The sequence below is a fragment of the Erpetoichthys calabaricus genome, chromosome 9, assembly GCF_900747795.2.
Source record: "Erpetoichthys calabaricus chromosome 9, fErpCal1.3, whole genome shotgun sequence".
Lineage (NCBI taxonomy): Eukaryota > Metazoa > Chordata > Cladistia > Polypteriformes > Polypteridae > Erpetoichthys > Erpetoichthys calabaricus.
In genome coordinates, this window is record NC_041402.2 from 100827708 (window position 1) to 100848711 (window position 21004).

Sequence of the window (21004 nt, forward strand, 5' to 3'; positions counted from 1 at the left end):
CTGTACATGGGTAGAGCAGCTAATTATTCATAATCCACAAGTATCTTTATCTTTACACCCCGTGCTCCAACCTTGTGACGGCATCGTTGATCGTCAGTGTTTTGAAATGACAGTGTGAACTTTTAAGAGATTGTGCAGCCCTATGTTGTTAGAATTAATTTTATTGCGGATATGAGCAAAATCAATGCTTTGCTGCCTGTATCATATGCAAAATGACCAAAAAATAACATTTGTTGTAATTCTTGGGGGGGGGGGGGGGTTGCCATAATGGAGTACTATACCCATTAAAACTGTTATTTTATAGTTATTTTTGTAGATGACATTAAGATGGCAAGGCCAGCACAAAATAAGTAAAGACGGATTCAGTACAAGAATTGTAAAATACTGACAATGGTATGACTTACTGTAAAAAAGACTTTGTATTGCTGTCCCTTTTTGCATACAACTTCTTCATTAAAAATCTGCTTTGAGTCTATTAATTGTCCTCAGATATTAAAAAATTTCAACATCTCGCATTGCCTGGTCTTAGAAGAAACACCATTCTTCGACAAGTTAAAAAATCATCTAATATCAATTATTTAGTTTTTGTAATGTTTAGGTGCAGAAAACACTTTTCACTCTGGTTATCAAAATCATCTATCATCCACGACTGGTTTATTCTCATTAAGTAGGCTTACATTAACCTGTTTTTTAATTTCACTGCAGCAACCATTAGCGTAACACAAGAGTATATGTAAAATAGAAAGAACATACCCCTAATGGGATCCTGTGGATGAAAACAGCATGTCAGACAGATGGTCATTTACTTTCTCTTTGATTCCTATGTTAAAGTCAATTAGTCACCCTAATAAATTTAGTCTAAGTTTAAAATCTTTGACCTGTGAATAAAATCTGTTTCTAAATCTAATTGAGTGCCAGTGATCTTCTGTCCTTTGCTGGAATGTGGAACTGAGGAAAAAGGTGTATTTGCAGAATAGCTAGGGTCTTTAATAAAACCTTTTTTCCTTCCTAAAGCATTTTGTGCTATGCATCCTTTATAGAAGTAAGCAGTGTACCAGTAATATTCTGTGATCACTTCGCCACACTCTTCAGTGCGTTGCATTTCCGAACTGAAAAGGTGCTTTACCAAGATGTAAGGCAGTCGATGAAGAGAGTAAGATAGGCAAGCTACTGACATTTCTGTAGCATTCTTCAGATATAGGTGAGTGAGTCTTGCCTAAAGTTTATGGCCAGGTCCTTGAATTGTCAGAAGTCAATCTTTTCTGAGCTGTCAAGGTGTTTATAAATAACTTACTTAACCAAGATTACAACATGAGGCTTGGCATACTACTCTGTGGGCTTTCCTGTGTTGTTCATACATGTGGAGGAACTAATTCTAACAATTGGAAGTACTGTAGTCTGCTAGAGTTTGGAACTCCAAAATCCATTTGTAGGAAGAGCCTGGTGATCAGATTTTTTTGGTACAACAGTGTTCAATAACATCCTGTGGTCTATAAACCATACTAACTGGTAACAGTTGTGGCACTATGTAAACTGGTTGTGGTCCACATTGATTTTACGAAGAAAAAAAAAAAAAAAAAATTGTCACAATCTCTTACACTAGAATTCCTGAAGCCTACAAAAGAAGTTGTAATGCCGGACCACCTTAAATTCCTTTGCACCTCATCACCATCTTTGTTTTGCAAATGTATCAATCTGTGCCGATTGAAGCAGCCTGCAATCCAATCCCCCCCCCCCCCCCCCCCCATCTCAGCCTTCCCTACCCCCACCCCACCCCGTGCAGCTGAAGTTCTCCCAGCACAAGAGTGTTTATTTAGGAGTGAAGTGTTTGGAATTGTATAGGGTAAATAATATATCGTTATTTGAAGTACATGCATTTCATGTGTGTTCCATGTCTACAACCATCTGGGTAAATGTAAGATGACAGAAAATGTGAGGCAAGAAGTGTTGAACACAGCTAAAACAAACATTTTTCATGTTATAGTAGTAATGGCAAAATGCTGACGGAAACTGTGTGTGTGAAGACTGAAGTCAAAATATCAAATATGCACTTCCACAAAAGGTATAATGAAACAACTGCACTTTTATTCAAGAATATAATCAAAGAAAAAAAAAAATTTATTCAATTTACATGTTGCCGTCAGTGTGTAAAAACCCAACCCAAATATCAATTGACAGTCGAAACATCTGCTTGCCTGGTGCAGAGGTAAGAACTGCTGCCTCGTATTCAAATGGTTGCGGGTTCAAGCCCGGGTTTCCTCTCCTTTTTGAGTAGTGAACTGCTGCTATTATTACTATTGCATAATAAAAACTTATATCGGTAACACCTCTTGTAAATCTTTACTACTTGTAAAAGTTAGCCTTTTTTCAGTTTTATTTACTCTGCCTCGTTCATGTAGTACAACAAACTTGCCTCTCCCACTCTGAGTTGATGGCATTTATCCCCATTCTTTTCACAAAAGCAGCGATGACCATAGTTTGTTCTGTGGTTGATGCCTGATCAGAACTATTTGTTCTACCAGCAATCAAAAATGCGATGCCCCTTGACCACTATCAGACTATCAAGCAGCATTTGCACTTTGACAACAAAGGCACCTGTGCAGAAAGTGTTTAAATTTATTATAAAAAAAAAAAAAAGGATCTGCAGTGATCTCTGACATCTGGCAACGTTTTGCTGACAACTGTTCTAAGTTTCAATCCAGGGCAACATATTATTGTTGAGCAACTGTTTCCAACCAAGGTCCCTTGTCCTTTCTTGTCTTGTCCCTTGTCCTAAATCTCAAACAAGCCAGACAAATTTGGCATAAAGTTTTGGATTGCGTCAGATTGGGAGACAAAGCACATGTGCAGTGTCACTCCTTATTTAGGAAAAGATCCCAGTCATCCAATAGGAGAAAGACATTCTGAGATTGTCCAGAAATGGCTCCATAAGCTTTATGACCTAAGGCAGGACTGTAACAGACATCTTGTTCACATTGCTTTTGCTAACTAATAGACTGCTGCACCGTAAATAAAATGGGACATGAACTTCCACCAGCAGCTAAAGTCACTTTAGTACGTGAGCAATACTCCATGCTAGTATGTAGATCTGGCAGTACCATGCTGAGGGTATCCATCCATCCATCCTCCAACACGCTGAATCTGAACACAGGGTCACGGGGGGTCTACAGGAGCCAATCCCAGCCAACACAGGGCACAAGGCAGGAACCAATCCCGGGCAGGGTGCCAACCCACCGCCGGACACACACAAACACATCCACACACCAAGCACACGTTACGGACAATTTAGAATCGCCAATCCACCTAACCTGCATGTCTTTGGACTGTGAGAGGAAACCGGAGCACCCGGAGGAAACCCACGCAGACACAGGGAGAACATGCAAACTCCACGCAGGGAGGACCCGGGAAGCGAACCCAGGTCTCCCAACTGCGAGGCAGCAGCACTACCACTGCGCCACCGTGCCGTCCATGCTGAGGGTATATGTGCTCAAAAAGAAGTCTGTCTGCATTCTCAGTTGTATGGGAGTATATGGACCATAATGTGGGAAGTGGGCAAGAATGGGTGGAAATGTTTAAATGACATAGCGTTTTTCAAATACCCAATGCATGAAAATGCTATTATGTGTGTGCATGCGCGAGAAAGGCAGAGACCGATTTGATGCCATTCAGGTGATTACTGGAATATAAACTAAACACTTTCACAAAGGGATAAAATCACACTTGTTTCTTTATACAGGAATAAAACTGAATAAGGAAAAATTCAAGTGACCACAAGATACCAAGAAGGCATGATTCACCAGCATTTGTGTGCCTGCTTATATCCCTTAAGCGTATCTGTTACAGGTAGCAAAAATGTATACAGGGTGTTAGACTCGGATCAAATGTATGGTTTTTATTATTCAACTAGTCATTTAGTGCGCTAGAACAGTAGTGCATAAACATTAGTAGGAACAGTCTATATTAAATGGCAAGGGACTTTGACCTCATTCTTTTTGTTGGTCGTATTTTTCTTTCTTTCAGCCTTTCTTTTGTTGAGGTTTACTTGCTGAGCTGACCGTTCTTCGTGGGCTGCCGCCGTGTATTGTGTGTCTTTAATTTTCTGTGGCAGTAATACTGTCTTGTATGGCTCTATTCAATAAGGGCGCGCACAAAAAGGCAAGCTTCAAAAGGGCGACCTCAATTGAGCGCGGCGAATAAAGGCGTTCGTAATTAATTTAGTTCAAATGGCTCTGGAATATGTGAAGAGCAACAAAGGTGCAGATCTTTATTTACATATGCCTTTATTCGTTGCGCCTAATTGAGGCTCGCCTTTTTGTGCGCGCCCTTATTGAAGGATGCCTGTGCGTGCCCTTATTGAAGGATACCGTCTTGTACGTCCGCTGGCTTGTACGTCCGTAATATACCTTTAATTTTCTCTGGCGGTAATACAGGCGTGCGCGTCGGTAATATGCCTTTAATCTCCTCTGACAGTAATACTGGCTTGTATGTGGCTGTAATATGCGTCACTGTATTGTGTACCTTTTAATTTCCTCTCGCAGTAATACTGGTTTGTATTTCCGTAAAACGCCTCTAACTTTCTCTGACAGTAATATCGCGCATCGCACCGTGCCCCACGCATGCGCACTTCATCAGAAGACACCAACACACGGACACCTGGACGCACATAGGGATTTTATATATATATATATATATATATATATATATATATATATATATATAATAAATATAGTAATAATAGCAGCTCAGTACTCAAAATGGGGAGAACCCGGGCATGAACCCGCAACATCTTGATTATGAGGCAGCAGTTCTTACCTCTAAACCAGCCAAGCAGACATGTTGACTTTTTGTCGATTTGATATTTGGACTTGTGTTTTTACTTTGACAGCAACATGTAAATTGATTTTCTTTGGTTATATTCTTGAATAAAAGTGCACTTGTTATACGTTTTGTGAAAGCGTATTTGATTTTTGGATTTCAGTCTTCACACATTATACACTTCAGCTTTTTATTTATTAATATAACATGGAAAACGTTTGTTTTAGTTGTGTTCAACATTTCTAGCCTTGCATTTACTGTCATCCTACATTTTCCCAGATCGTGTTAGACACGGATCACACATGAAACATATGTATTCCAAATAACGATATATTATTTACCCCATACAATTCCAGACACCTCACACCCAGATACACTTGAGCTGGGAGAACTTCAGCTGTGTCAGTGGGGGATGGGATAACTAGCTGATTGACACATTTGCAAAACAAAATCACTGATGAAGTGGATTCTAGTGTTAATCATTTAGTCATTAAAATTGTAAACAGAAATGGCAGTAATTGTTAACTACATGGTTTTTATAATGTCCTGAATTTCCATCCACCTCAGGTAATCTATGGATTTTACCTTGCTTAAAAAAAAAAAAAAGTGATGTTCTGTTATCATCAAATTTTGATGGCTGTATCATGCGGTGTTGCAGATAATTTGTACTGGAGCATTTTTTCTTATCATGATTATTTTAAGTTTGGGCTCATTTTAAAATTTGACATTAAGCATTTGTGTGTGTGTGAGGATTGCGTTGGTTTTTGACTAAACCTCTCCCCATTTTTATCCATTCTGTATCTAAAATGTTTAGATTTCACACTTTGAAAAGCAGTAATTTCATGCTGTGAACTAAATTAAACAGCACTTGTTTGGTCATATCTGTAGTTTGTATGCATATTGTCATGTAAGTAGTATGTTTTTGCTCAAATGGTGCTCGTGACTCTGGTCACTTAGTTTATGGTGTCTTAACTCTGCCTTTCATCTTCTATTTTAAACAAACTAATTTGTATTGGAGCTGTCGGGAATTTAAGTTTCAAGGTCTTTTCAGATTTTTCTTTGAATAAGTAGCAGGAGGCAGACTTAACAAGAAATAAGCTTAAGAGGAAAGTGAATATGAATGCTTTTAAACCTAGTCTATAAGAATACTTTCAGATTTTATTACCAACTCCTTTATCGTTCATTAGGAAATGGATATCAGCTCTCCAGAGGGAGGTGACTTTGGTGAGGAAGAGGAAGAACCACGGTCAGAAAGCGAGGGTAGTGACTACACACCAGGCAAGAAGAGAAAAAAGAGACTGGCCGTTAAAAAGGAAAAGCGTGGAGGTGGTGGAGGTGGCAGCAAGCTAAAGAGGAAGGAACCAGAGGCAGAAGATGATGATGATGACGATGATGATTCCAAGGTAAATGATTTTTAAGAATGTATTTATTTTGAATTAATTTACATTTTGCTTTATATTTCAGTTATTTGGAATAGTGTACATTTGAGTAATGAAGTAAAACTTCCTTTTCTTGCTATAAAAGGTTTTTGATATATTTTTATCAGTGTATGTAAAAGTAATGTAATAGGTTGGTAACATATTGCTGCATTACTTCATGAATATTCAATCTCCTAGAAGAGTAGAAGACTCCATTATTAAATATCAGTATTTTTGATTTAACAAAAAAATCAGTTATAGTAATTTGAATATGCAGATGCATGAAGTTAAGGTATTTATTTGCTGTGCTCTGGAGGTTTGGGTAAGGGTGTATTTGAGTGAATTGTTATGTGTCACCATTTTATCATCCAGTACTAACCTTTTTCTGTCCATGTATTTTTTTTTATTTTTTTTTATTTTTTTTATGTCTTGTAATAAGGAGCCCAAAACATCTGCTCAGTTGCTGGAAGACTGGGGAATGGAAGATATTGATCATATTTTTTCTGAAGAAGATTACCGTACACTTACTAACTATAAAGCCTTCAGTCAGTTTGTTAGGTAATGAAAGTTGTTTTTCTTTTGGATATAGTGATTTTCCTTCCAGTTTTCTTCTTAGATTTAACTTTTTTGATATTTAATTTCAGACCTCTCATTGCTGCAAAGAACCCAAAGATTGCAGTTTCAAAGATGATGATGGTTTTGGGAGCGAAGTGGAGAGAGTTCAGCACAAACAATCCATTGAAAGGTAGCTCAGGAGCATCAGCAGCCGCAGCAGCGGCTGCTGTGGCTGCAGTGGTTGAGAGTATGGTTGCTAATCAGGAGGGAGTTAATCCTTCTGCAGCTGCACCTGCAGTAGTTGTGCCTGTAGTTCCTGAAATCCAGCAGCCCCTGAGAAAGGCCAAGACAAAGGAAGGAAAAGGTTAGATTTAAGTTTTATTTCATGGTTTAATGATTGCTAATTAGTTACTTAAAACTATTTTTCAAAACAAGACCATTTCACTTGTTTAGGTCCAAATGCTCGTCGTAAACCTAAACCACCGCCTAAAGTTCCAGAGAAGAAAACTAAAGCTAAAAAAGTAGCACCATTGAAAATAAAACTGGGTGGCTTTGGAAGCAAACGTAAACGTTCTTCGGTGAGTGTTATTCATTTTTTTGATGTTTTGTTCATGTCTGTTATGGTAGTTCATATATTTATTTGTTATAAGTATTTTTAAAAGATGGGCTTTTGTCCTTCATAACATTAATTTGCATCTGTTACATTCCAAGAGTGAGGAAGATGATTTAGATGTGGATTCTGATTTTGATGATGGAAGTATGAACAGTTATTCTGTGTCTGATGGCTCAAATAGTCGAAGCAGCCGAAGTCGTAAAAAACCAAAAGCAATACGCAAGAAAAAAAAAGGTAATGGTTTAAATTACTTAGAAATTTTCAATTGCTTTTTTATTTTGCTTTATTAACCCCCCCCCCCCAAGTTGAGACTTATTAGCAGATGTGTATTATTACACTCCATATATAATAAATCTCAGCTGTTGTATAATTAAGTAGGGGATATATTCTTTAAATATGGCCATTACACATCACTTCATTATTTTAAGGTTTATTGGTTTAAATATTGCAAAACCTCACACTGTCAAGTTTTATACAGATAAATGAAATGTTGACACGTTACACAAAATTTGTATGTAGTATGTGGTACTGCTGTGGTTATGACATTTTAAGGAACAATAATTGTGTGACAAGATTCTAGATAATAAGGTTTGGTACTTCTATAACATTTGCAATTCTATAACATCTGTTACCGACTTTGAGGAAACACTGTATTCAGATTAAATTGCATAGTAATAACAAATGACTCATACTGAAAATTGTTTCTAACTGCATAGTATAGGTTCAGGTTGGTATACAAAATTAAATCAAAAAGCAAATTTTGTAGTTTTATATTTGGGGCACATAAGTGCATCAACTTCTTAACTTCAGTCTTTCATTTGGTTGTAGGTGAAGAGGATGGTGATGGCTATGAAACTGACCATCAAGACTATTGTGAGGTGTGTCAACAAGGAGGAGAGATAATTTTATGTGACACTTGCCCTCGAGCTTACCACATGGTATGTTTGGATCCAGATATGGAAAAGGCACCAGAAGGCAAATGGAGCTGTCCACACTGTGTAAGTGGATACTACGCTGTTTCAGATATTTTGAAAATCTATCTTTTATATGTGCGTGCGTTTTATTTTTATTTTTTTTATTTATTTATTTTTTTTTTAAACCAATTTTTGTATGTCTCAATTTTAGGAAAAGGAAGGAGTCCAGTGGGAAGCAAAAGAAGATAATTCTGAAGTGGAGGAGGAAAATGAAGAAGTAAATGCAGAAGAGGATGATCATCACATGGAGTTTTGTAGAGTATGCAAAGATGGGGGAGAATTGCTTTGTTGCGATGCCTGTCCTTCATCATATCACATTCATTGCTTGAACCCACCTCTGCCAGAAATCCCCAATGGGGAATGGCTCTGTCCACGTTGTACGGTGAGTTAATTAAAAGTTCCAGCAAATAAGATAAGCATTGAATCCTGGCTGATGTAGCTTTGTTGTTAACTTAATTACTGAAGTGTGTTTCTTCTCTGACATGTACTAACTAGAAGATAAGTTAAAATTAGATACTTTAAATTTCAATGTGAAAAGCATCGTGCTAGCACTCATTACACCCATACTGCAGAAGGAACTGTGCAGATATCTGCTTCTGTGAAACAAATCAGCCTTAGTTTAAAGAATTAAACTTGCTGTTGTTACATATCTGTGCGTATATGTGTATGTATAGAAAATGTAATATTTTTATATAAAAATTAAACAGTTGAACCTAGATACATTTTATGTTTATCTAATACCTTTTTGTCTCTGTTATGTATCAAAGTGTCCACCTATGAAAGGCAAAGTGCAAAAAATTTTAACTTGGCGCTGGGGAGAACCTCCTCCTCCAACTCCTGTTCCTCGGCCTCCAGGTTCTAATGATGGTCCAGATCCCAAACCACTGGCAGGTCGTCCAGAAAGAGAATTCTTTGTTAAGTGGAGCAACATGTCCTACTGGCATTGTTCATGGGTGTCTGAATTGCAGGTTGGTCTTTCAGCCTTATCTCCTGTCAGTGCTGAATGTGTCATGGTTTTCTTTAAAACTCTGATTCCATTTACTAAGTCATTGCAAAATATTGAAATATATACATTTTTTTCCCCTCAGCTTGAACTTCATTGCCAGGTGATGTTCAGAAACTATCAGCGCAAGAATGATATGGATGAACCTCCACCCATAGATTTTGGAGGTGAAGGTGATGATGACAAGAGTTCAAAGAGAAAAAATAAAGATCCACTCTATGCTCAAATGGAAGAGCGTTATTTCCGTTTTGGAATTAAATCTGAGTGGATGATGATTCATCACATTCTGAACCATAGGTATGGCTTTCTACTTATGTATTTCAAGGTAGACACTGGCATATTGCACATTTCTAGATATCCACTGCCATAAAATTAAAAACAAGCAACCTGAATAACTGTCTGAACAGTTGATAGTGTGTGTGAATACCACAGACAACTCCTGGATGGGAAATTCATGTGCATTTTGTAATAACAGATTATATAAACTATTTTATATAAATATAGGTGAGTGTATAGTGGTGTATATAGAAAAAGTTATATTAGCATAACTGGAAATGTTCCATGAATAGCGGAGGGAATAATTTGGAAAGGTGGTCAGTTTGTGGAAGGAGTTGAAGATAAGGAAGAATAGGAGTGCATTGAAATTGGCTACTTGTAGGTGGTCTTTGACAACAAGAACCTTTTAAACTATACCCAAAAGTACTATAGAGCAAAATTATTTCCATGGTCTAAAGTGGAGTCCTTTCCAGTCATGGTCTTCACATACGAGTTCTCTTTGAATTTGGGCCTCCAAAACTGGAAAAAGTTTCAAGTCTGCTGATCCATTCCTTTGTATGGTAAAGTTAAACTAGACAATTACTTGCATCATATGCCTGTACACACAATGGTAAGTGCAGTTACTAGGCAGTAAAAACCAAAAGGTCTGAGTCAACTTGTAATATTATAAGAATTGAAAATTATTATAATATATATAATATATATATATATATATATATATATATATATATATATATATATATATATATATATATATATATATATATACATACCCACACACACCAGTTTCAGCTAGTGACTTGTGGTATCTTTTTCAGCAGCACACCCGTCACAGATTTGCTTCTTACTGCCAGTTATCAGTCTGACGTGTTGCTTTAGATTTTTATTTTATTTTTATTTTGATGAGATCAAACCATCCATCCATCCATTTTCCAACCCGCTGAATCCGAACACAGGGTCACGGGGGTCTGCTGGAGCCAATCCCAGCCAACACAGGGCACAAGGCAGGAACCAATCCCGGGCAGGGTGCCAACCCACCGCAGGAGATCAAACCAATGACTTAATATTCAAGAATTCTATGGTATTTCTCAAAATTCATTATTCCCTCAATGACGACAAGTCGCCCTGGGCCAGAGTATGGAAAACTGCTCCATGCGAGGAGAGGATAAAATTTTATTTGTGTTGGGTATTTAACCATGAGGTAAACAATGGGCACTCTTGTTGTGATCAAAATTGTTTTACGTTGTTCTGTTCACGGAACAGACTTCTACACCTCTTCTGTCTTGTCCTAGTATATTCTTACAAATTTTAGTTAGACTCTTCCCCATCCTGAAAAGTTGTGTTCCTCCAACAATTTCATAGATGATATTTCTGTGTAGGTTTTTTTTAATGGGTTGATATATATGTGACTGCTCCAGTGATGCCTAGTAAGGCTTGTAGATCATTGGATGTTTTACCTTCAGTTACTTTTATTGTGCTCATAGCCCTGGGTGAAATTTTTAGTGTGTCTACTTCTTTATATCATTGAGTGCCTTTTCTATGCACACACATAATCGGATTAAAATGAATAACTTGGCTAAGATAAACACCTGGTTTCTTTAAAATTCATTTACATGGGCAAATAATCTTCTGGAGTTCTTTATCAAAAAGCTTCTTCCTTAAACTGCACAAAAAAAGGTTTAAACTTCAGCAATCGCAAACCAGAAAATAGGCATTCTCTTATATTTATAAACCCATTGAGTTACATAGATGGATGGATAGATACTTTATTAATCCCAAGGGTACTAGGGTGTTGTACCGTGTTAGCCATTATGAATGTAGAGAAAAGCCAAGCAAAATGACACCTTTTATTGGCTAACTAAAAAGATTACAATATGCAAGCTTTCGAGGCAACTCAGGCCCCTTCTTCAGGCAAGATGTAGAAAGCTTGCATATTGTAATCTTTTTAGCCAATAAAAGGTGTCATTTTGCTTGGCTTTTCTCTAATCCCAAGGGGAAATTCACATACTCCAGCAGCAGCATACTGATAAAGACAATATTAAATTAAAGAGTAATAACAATGCAGGTATACAGACAGACAATATCTTTGTATAATGTTAACGTTTACCCCCCCGGGTGGAATTGAAGAGTCGCATAGTGTGGGGGAGGAACGATCTCCTCAGTCTGTCAGTGGAGCAGGACAGTGACAGCAGTCTGTCGCTGAAGCTGCTCCTCTGTCTGGAGATACTGTTTAGTGGATGCAGTGGATTCTCCATGATTGACGGGAGCCTGCTCAGTGTCCGTTGCTCTGCCACAGATGTCAAACTGTCCAGCTCCATGCCTACAATAGAGCCTGCCATCCTCACCAGTTTGTCCAGGCGTTAGGCGTTTCTCTTCTTTATGCTGCCTCCCCAGCACACCACCGCGTAGAAGAGGGTGCTCGCCACAACCGTCTGGTAGAATATCTGCAGCATCTAACATCAACTCAACTGTGGAATTTTGGCCCTCAACTGTGTCTTTAACGGTTGAGTAACCCTAGTCCAAAAGGGCCTGGACTAGAAGTATTTTGAGCATTTTTTTCTCCATTTAGGATTGGCCAATTTTTCTCATTTAAAATTTGCAGTATATCAGTTGTGCATGGTTCATTGCAGTTGAGGCCATGTTGTCACTGGTAGGCATACTTTAACTGCTGGTATGGAGTAGCATAAGCTATAATCTTCCAAGTCTGTGTCTGCATGCCTGCTCTGTGTAAGGAAGTGGTTTTTCAACTCAAGGGGTGAAGCATGGGTTGCCATCATTAGTTTGGCAGCGAGTCAACTTAGAAATGGGGAAACAGATTTCCTAAGTGACCTTCATTCACATTTACCAACAGGGTGGTTTCCAATTGCTGCTAGACAGTCGTCCATGAATTTAAAAAGGCTGTGTGGGCCGATTTGTCTAAGAATTAACCATTTGAGAGCAGTGCAGATGAAAAGCAAACCTTAAAGAACTCTCTAAGAGTCAAACATATGAGACCATGTAATGTAATAATTTTGATAGATTTATTGCTATGGCTGGTTTTGGCAATTTTCAGACCACTTATTACCCTACTGTTCACCTATAGCCTTTGGCCAGAAGTATGAATCTCCTCAACTAGGTCGGCTGTAAATCTATGCATTACTTCCTGATACCAACTAATACTAAGTACTGAAATATGATAGTTTTTGATACCTAATACAGTATATCGTGTAACTCAATTAAAACATTTTAAGTAGCAGTTCTGTATGTATTCATTTTAGTCATTAAATGCAAATACTTAATGTAGTGCAATCTTTTGTTAAGTGTAAGTTTCAGTAAACAACGTATAGAAGTTGAAATCTGGTCCAACAGGTGTTTTTTAACATTAATGAAAACAGTTATTAGAGGCAGTACAATGAAATGTTACAAATGTCATTACATTTAATTAAGCATTGCAGTCTTTTGTAAAAGGTATATGTAAAAATATTGAACATTAAATGTTTTTTTTTTTTTTTTCTTGAAGCTTTAATGTGGTCTTTTGTAAACAATTGTTCAGAAATAAACCACTAATACTCTTCAGATTATAGTAGCAATACATAATATGAATAACCAAGAAAGTGATTTTGCAGTCCTAAACTGCTAGATTTTGACTGCATTCAGAGCTTTAACTTCTGTTCCATTGAAGTATTCTCAAGAAAAATTGTCTAGCCATTAATCAAAACTTGTAATTTTTTTATATATCTATTTATACTCAGCATTGATAAAAAGAACAGTGTTCACTACCTGATTAAATGGAGAGAACTTCCGTATGACCAGTCTACATGGGAAAGTGAAGATATGGATATTCCAGACTTTGACACTTACAAACAGACTTATTGGAACCACAGGTTAGTATCGGTGGTTGTGTATTTTTAATTTTCACTGTTGCCTGAGAATGCTATGCAATCTGGTTTGTAACTATGCCCTTTTTATATTTTCAGAATATTCTAGGGTGGTTTTTGTTGTCAATGAGAAATATAAAGAAGCCTAGACCATGCAAAATATGTTTGATATCTGGTAGTAGTTAAAATGTAGCGTCTTTGTTGAATCCTATCAAAACTTGTCATCACTTCTATAAAGATTTATATCTTCAGCACTTGTTTGTGGCACTAAAATAGTGGATAATAGGTGAATAAGAATTGATGCCTTCTAACTTAAAAATTAAAGATTCACCTAGCAAATGTATTTGGTAGCTTTTCTACTTGGTAATTTTGTCTGGACATCTTCTTATACAACTATATTCAAGGATCAGACATCTGTTGGTGCAGTATGTCGAATTTATTTAATATTTCTGCAGTGTGCTTGCTGATCATCAGAAGCAATAGAATAGCCAAAGAGGGGAAAAAAAACTGTCATAAGGAAGGTTTTATAAAGTTAAACATTGGTTAAAAGGACTCTAATGGAACAGGCTTAACTGTATTTTAACAAAACTTTGTATACTGGATGTTTTATAGAGCACCTTATCTCAGAACTTGGCAACATACACAAAAATTTAACTTAAAGATAAAAGTACATTAATTGAAACGAGCATTTCACAATTTGCACATTTTGTCTGGATGCACTTGCTTCTTAGTTAGGGCTTTAGTAGCTATTTTTGGAACTAAATGTGGTTATCCGAGTATATTTTTGTATTTGTCTATACTTTTGCAGATTATTAACATCACTTTTTTCTGGTCTAATTCATCAGGAAATTTGACTTTACTGGTCAGTTTTTCATAAATTCACAAGATTAGCATTGTTTTTGCTTCTTAACTGAAACTAATGCATATTTGCTTACTCTGCATTAATAGTGTGGGTAGGCCTATAGACGGGTCAGACATGTGATGCATTATTAAAATAGAAGGTCCAAAGATTTCTGTTTGAAGTTTTTGCATTTACTTTCAAAAATACATGTGCAATTTTTATAAATGCAGCAAAAGTCCCATTCAGGAGACATTTTTCAAAGGAGAGTGAAGGGTGATGATGGACTGTGAGCTCTGAAGAATATTCCTTGCCACAAAGTAGTTCTTTGGTACAATAACTTTATGAATAACTTTAGTATTCCACCATCCACCACACAATTGTAATATACGTGGTTCCCACAGTCATGGAAATCCTAGAAAAGTAATGGAGAATGAAAATTTTCCAGACCTGGAAAAGCTTTGAAAAATTATCAGATAATTAAGTTTTGGAAAAGTCATGGACTGCATTTATTACTGTTATAAGATCTCGCAACAACAAGGTGGGTATTCTGTACAGTTTGAGACTCTTAAACACTCGGCTCAAACAAATGGATATGCACATGAGTATTTGGAATAGTGGAGAAGTGAAAACTAGCTATGTAAAAATTGCCCAACACCAAAACAAAGATTGGACTGAATAATAGTGTCCAATTATCCATGGATGTGCCCAGCTGACTGGAAAGTGTTTGATTTGTGAGCAAGATGTTGATCAACTTAGGATCCATGTGGACTTTGTTCCCCAGAATGCATTTCACGATGAATATAGATTTAGTGAAGGGAGAGTTAAATCAGGTCGTCCATGAAGATCTTTTTTAAAATAAGTTGCTGAAGTCCCCTCCATCTTGTTTTGTTTACCCAAAGTTAAACCATGTTTGACCTTACACTGTTCAAGTCTTTCCTCATGTTTTAGTTCATGGTTGTTACCAATACTTACAAATTATTAATCCCTTAGTGCAGTCATGTGTTCAAGAGTTGAGATGAAGATTTGCAGTGCAGGAGCCTAAAGATATTAGCTAGCAATGTTCTTAATCCCACAAACCTGTTACGTTATTTTTGTAGCAGTTGTAAGGGCAAATGTATTGATGAAGTGCAAAAATTAAGTCACAGATAATACTATTTGGCTAGAAGCTATGGAAAAGTCAGTGGAGAAGTTTTGGAATTTTGCTGGTAAAAAGTGTGAGAACCCTGAATAGTATTGTACATTTTATTGATATTTTTTTGTTAACCTAAATTTTTATATACTTCACAATGAGTTCTGCAAGGCAAAGGACACCAAGCCAATAAAACACAAACACTGTGGAGTGTGGTGTGTCTGTAGATTCCTCTGACTCAAGCTCATTTCACTCATGTATGTGTTTGTACTGGGAGCAGTGATGGATGAAACTCCAACGAAGGCCACATCAGGGAGAAGTGAATGTATGAACTGCATGCAGGAAACTGCTTAGTAATATGCCAAGGAATGTGATGTGCTACTTTGCCTCATTCTGGACAGGAACTTGTTTAGTATAGAGTGGGACGTGTGAATAACTTTCTTATTTTTACTTATTTCTTTTCCAGATACAGTATATAGTTCATTGTGCTTTGAGTGAAAAATGTTGTAATGAAAAACATGCTGATGCTGAATCCATGTCTTTGCAATGTATTCTCCTAAATCTGTTGGATTTGTCAATGTTTTTCCTCCCAATAGTGAAAATTTGGAAGGGGTTTGTCAATTTTTTTCCTATTTTAAATTATATTTACCAAAAAAAAAAAAAAGTATAAACGTGGCTGTGCTTGTCATTTTTGAAAAGGATAACTTATGCTGAAGATAAACACTTACTTCAATTCCAATGTCATGTAATAAACTGAAAGACTTCAATAACACTGAAAGAATGGCATTATCATTAGAGGTTTAATACTAAGCAGAATGTTATGTCCTTGTATTTGTATTATGTGTATTTAATCATTTATAGCTTGACAATTGTCTAAAGATTTAATAAATTAATGTTTCACATACATTAAAGCGTGATTTGTCTCCTTACAGAGAATTGATGATGGGTGAAGATGGGAAACCTCCTAAAAAGCTGAAGTTGAAAACGAAGGTTCGCAAACTGGATAGGCCTCCTGAAAATCCAGTTGTTGATGTGAGTGAAACATTTTGATATTTTTGATACTCTTTGATGTTTTGAATAAGTATTCACTGTCACTGAATTTAAACTAAACTAGGCGTTTTAGTTTAGAAACTTTTCTTTCCATTTGATAGCCCACAATTAAGTTTGAGCGTCAGCCAGACTACTTGGATTCTACAGGAGGAACACTTCATCCATACCAACTTGAAGGTCTTAACTGGCTACGATTTTCTTGGGCACAAGGCACTGATACAATCTTGGCTGATGAAATGGGTCTTGGAAAGACTGTTCAGACAGCAGTGTTTCTTTATTCACTCTATAAAGAAGTGAGTATACCATCAATAGAGAGAGATTGTATAATGTATTTTCTGCCAGAAATGGGTAATGTTTTGTGTAGATGGTGGGTGTGTATGTTATTCCCCCTGCCCTCTCGCCAACATTTCCGATCAAAAGTGTTTCTTTTGCAGGGTCATTCCAAGGGGCCTTTTTTTGGTCAGTGCACCTCTTTCCACCATTATTAACTGGGAACGTGAGTTTGAGATGTGGGCACCAGACATGTATGTTGTAACATACGTTGGAGATAAAGATAGTCGTGCAGTTATCAGAGAGAATGAATTTTCTTTTGAAGATAATGCCATTAAGGGAGGAAAGAAAGCCTCAAGAATGAAGGTGAAAATAAGTAACTTTTAGCTTGCAAGTATAAAGCATGCCCTTTTAAATCCAGCATCAACTCTTTTTTTTTTTTTTTTTTCTCTACTAAATGTAAATTGTTCTGCATCAACAGAAAGAAGCAGCTGTAAAATTTCATGTTTTACTGACCTCGTATGAACTGATAACCATTGACATGGCAGTATTGGGATCCATTAACTGGGCATGCCTTGTTGTAGATGAAGCCCACAGACTTAAAAACAATCAGTCGAAGGTATGTGTGGTTTTGATTTTGTCACTTGATATGTGAAGTATTTAAGATCAGTGGTATTACTATAATCCAGAGTTAGATTTAACTTCATATCATGAGTTATGTATTTTTTGTTAAACATGCTGATGTAATTATTTCTTTGTCGTGTAGTAGATAAGTAACTGATTACATGAACACTTAAGAAGATTTTTCTTAATGTTGTTGTGGTTAACCCTGGGATGCACTAGGACATGAGCAAGACCCAGCAACATTTGGGATAATTTCACATAATTGGCTCAGTTTTGCATTGCTGAATAAAGATACTCTGTCAGTTAATATCTGGGGAACCAGTGCTGCAGTGTGTTTGTTGTCAGCACCTTGCATAATAGATTATTTGCTTTCTTAGCCTTCTTGAGCTTCTTTCCACAAAGAAAGGTCAAACCACATCTTTATCAGTGTTGAGTTCCCTGGAACAAACTTTGATTTGTTTGATCTTTTGAGGCACAATTTAGTCCATCCAGCAAAGTTCTTTCAATATCTCATCTGTACATCGGATGCGGTGACTTCTTTCTGTAATTTGCCGCCCATTTCCTACTTTGCAGTTATGTTATAGTATGTGGTTCAGTGCTTTAACTGAAGTTTTTAGCTGGAACCACTTTTGTTGATGCCTTCTTGAGAAGTTAGATCAGGTTCACTGCTCGATTTGTCTACTCCAGGATAAAGAGGTCCAAGTTCCCTGAGCATTTCTTAGCTCTTCTCTGCAGTTTAATTGTAGAGACCAGATTGTTGCATGGTATGGTCTGTAGTATCCCCTTGATGTATATTCATCCGTTTTTAATAGCTTAGTTTAAAATTTTATTCATTGTTTTATTTCATATATATATATACAGTAATCCCTCCTCCATCGCGGGGGTTGCGTTCCAGAACCCCCCGCGAAAGGTGAAAATCCGTAAAGTAGAAACCATATGTTTATATGGTTATTTTTATATTGTCATGCTTGGGTCACAGATTTGCACAGAAACACAGGAAGTTGTAGAGAGACAGGAATGTTATTCAAACACTGCAAACAAACATTTGTCTCTTTTTCAAAAGTTTAAACTGTGCTCCATGACAAGACAGAGATGACAGTTCCGTCTCACAATTAAAAGAATGCAAACGTATCTTCCTCTTCAAAGGAGTGTGCGTCAGGAGCAGATAATGTCAGAGAGAGAGAAGCAAACAAATCAATAGGGCTGTTTGGCTTTTAAGTATGCGAAGCACCGAGGCACAAAGCTGTTGAAGGCGGCAGCTCACACCCCCTCCGTCAGGAGCAGAGAAAGAGAGAGAGAGAGACAGATAAAAACAAACAATCAAAAATCATTACGTGCCCTTCGTGCTTTTAAGTATGCGAAGCACCGTGCAGCATGTCGCTTCACGAAGCAGCTGCACAGAAGGGAGCAACGTGAAGATAATCTTTCAGCATTTTTAGACGAGCGTCCGTATCGTCTAGGTGTGTGAACAGCCCCCCTGCTCAATCCCCCTACGTCAGGATCAGAGAATGTCAGCGCGAGAGAGAGAAAAGTAAGTTGGGTAGCTTCTCTGCCAATAGCGTCCCTTGTATGAAATCAACTGGGCAAACCAACTGAGGAAGCATGTACCAGAAATTAAAAGACCCATTGTCAGCAGAAATCCGCGAACCAGCAAAAAATCCGCGATATATATTTAAATATGCTTACATATAAAATCCGCGATAGAGTGAAGCCGCGAAAGGCAAAGCGCGATATAGCGAGGGATTACTGTGTGTGTGTGTGTGTGTGTGTGTATATATATATATATATATATATATATATATATATATATATATATATATAATATAATAAAATATGTACTTGATAACTTTTTCATTTGTCTGCATGTAGCACGTTTGCATTAACCTGACTATGCTCTCTAAGTCAGCACAGGACTTTTCCTCCATGGCACTTGGGACAGTGTGTGGCACCATGTATTTTCTCTATTATCACGCAGGTGTGCACTGAGACATTTTAGGACACTTCCCAATGTGTAAGATGGATGATGTTCTTTATAGCAGTACACAATGTTACTTCCACATGTATTTGATGTTCTGCATTCTCGCGGTTGATAGAAAATGACAACCAACCAGATCGATGTATATTCATGTAGCATTTTACTTTTTGTAAATAAGCTTCCTACATTCCTGCAGTGGTATGGATGGGAGGCTTATTCTATAATTTTTCTCATGTGCTCCCGATTCCTTCTGTTATGAGGATGTTGAAATAACACAGTAAAATGTAGAAGGGTGATGTTAACATAATGAGTGGGTAGTATACCGTGTTTTTTGTCATTTGCTGCTAAAAAAAATTTAAATATTTTAATTTTGCTTTTTAAAATACTTTCTTTCAAATAAAACTGTTTTCACGGTTTTCTCTGCCTAAATATGTGCCAAGTCAACCAGTATTTGCATTAATGTTCTAGCAACATTAGCAAGAATATTTGATGTATTCTGATATCCATATACAGTACTAATTAATCAAAATTTCTGATTATTAATCAATTCTTTACATCTTTGTAAGTACCATACTGTAGCACAGAATCTGTATGAAGATTAGGTGCAAACCATACAATTATCATTTTTCTTGTTTATGCATTTCAGTTTTTCAGAGTGTTAAACAATTATCCTCTGCAACACAAGTTGCTGTTGACTGGAACTCCCTTGCAGAATAATCTGGAGGAGCTATTTCATCTGCTTAATTTCTTGACTCCTGAGAGATTCAAGTAAGTGTTATTATTAATAACAATAATAAATATTATTATTATCGTTAAAATATATTTTGGCACCTGCAGTCTTAATAAAACGTGGTGTTGATTCCTGCATGAAAATGTGAGCATGCCATAAAAACAGGAAAATGCATATGCCCAAAAAGTCTGATTTATAAAACCTGCAGTACAAAGGTTTTTTATCAATTTACTTTTCGAAATCATAATCACATTGTAAACGTGCTTACCTAAACGTGCATCAAATTGCGCTAGTGTCACCTTGGAGCAACCATACATGGACTATGCTAATAAACCTCGTACATGTGTAATTATGATGCTACAAATGTTCATTGGCTGGTAGAGCAGCCTCCCACCTGACACATCCAGGTGCTGCCAATTGCATTTAATGAGTTCTATGCCACTCACAGCATTATATATTGAAATATTAAGCCTTTTCCAGACCCACATAACCCAAAGGAGTAAGAGGCCAGTGTCTGGTTGGGTAGCCACTATTACCTGGCACATGTATTGACATGATTGCTGCTACAGTGAATAGAATAGGCTATATGAAATTAGTTATAGGCCATGTGAAACAACGTTTTCAGCCAGTTACTTCACCAACAACCCAGGGATCATGTACAGCAACTTCAGTAAGACATCTGATCAATGCTAGTTTGCTTCAGTACAAAAGATTCTTGGGTTGACACAGCTATCCAAGCCAAGACCTTTTGCCAGCCTCCTATTGGCATCAGAGGCGACTTGTGAGTTAATGTATTAAAAACTGTAGCATTCTCACTAGGTACACTTTTGCAATATTAATGCTTTCATTTGCCACATTTATATTCGGAAAGCCA

At 37.0% G+C, this 21004-nt stretch overlaps 1 protein-coding gene across 1 annotated transcript in view; it reads left to right on the forward strand.

Moving 5' to 3' along the window:
- The window catches only part of chd4b (chromodomain helicase DNA binding protein 4b), a 69622-nt gene that overhangs the window by 20104 nt on the left and 28514 nt on the right, over nucleotides 1-21004 (forward strand). The window contains 16 exon segments of the mRNA XM_028810042.2: nucleotides 6003-6218; nucleotides 6673-6791; nucleotides 6878-7152; nucleotides 7242-7366; nucleotides 7500-7635; nucleotides 8230-8399; nucleotides 8527-8757; nucleotides 9143-9343; nucleotides 9464-9675; nucleotides 13386-13517; nucleotides 16414-16513; nucleotides 16633-16824; nucleotides 16966-16983; nucleotides 16985-17167; nucleotides 17283-17420; nucleotides 20047-20168. Coding sequence (XP_028665875.1) covers nucleotides 6003-6218; nucleotides 6673-6791; nucleotides 6878-7152; nucleotides 7242-7366; nucleotides 7500-7635; nucleotides 8230-8399; nucleotides 8527-8757; nucleotides 9143-9343; nucleotides 9464-9675; nucleotides 13386-13517; nucleotides 16414-16513; nucleotides 16633-16824; nucleotides 16966-16983; nucleotides 16985-17167; nucleotides 17283-17420; nucleotides 20047-20168 — 2570 coding nt within the window.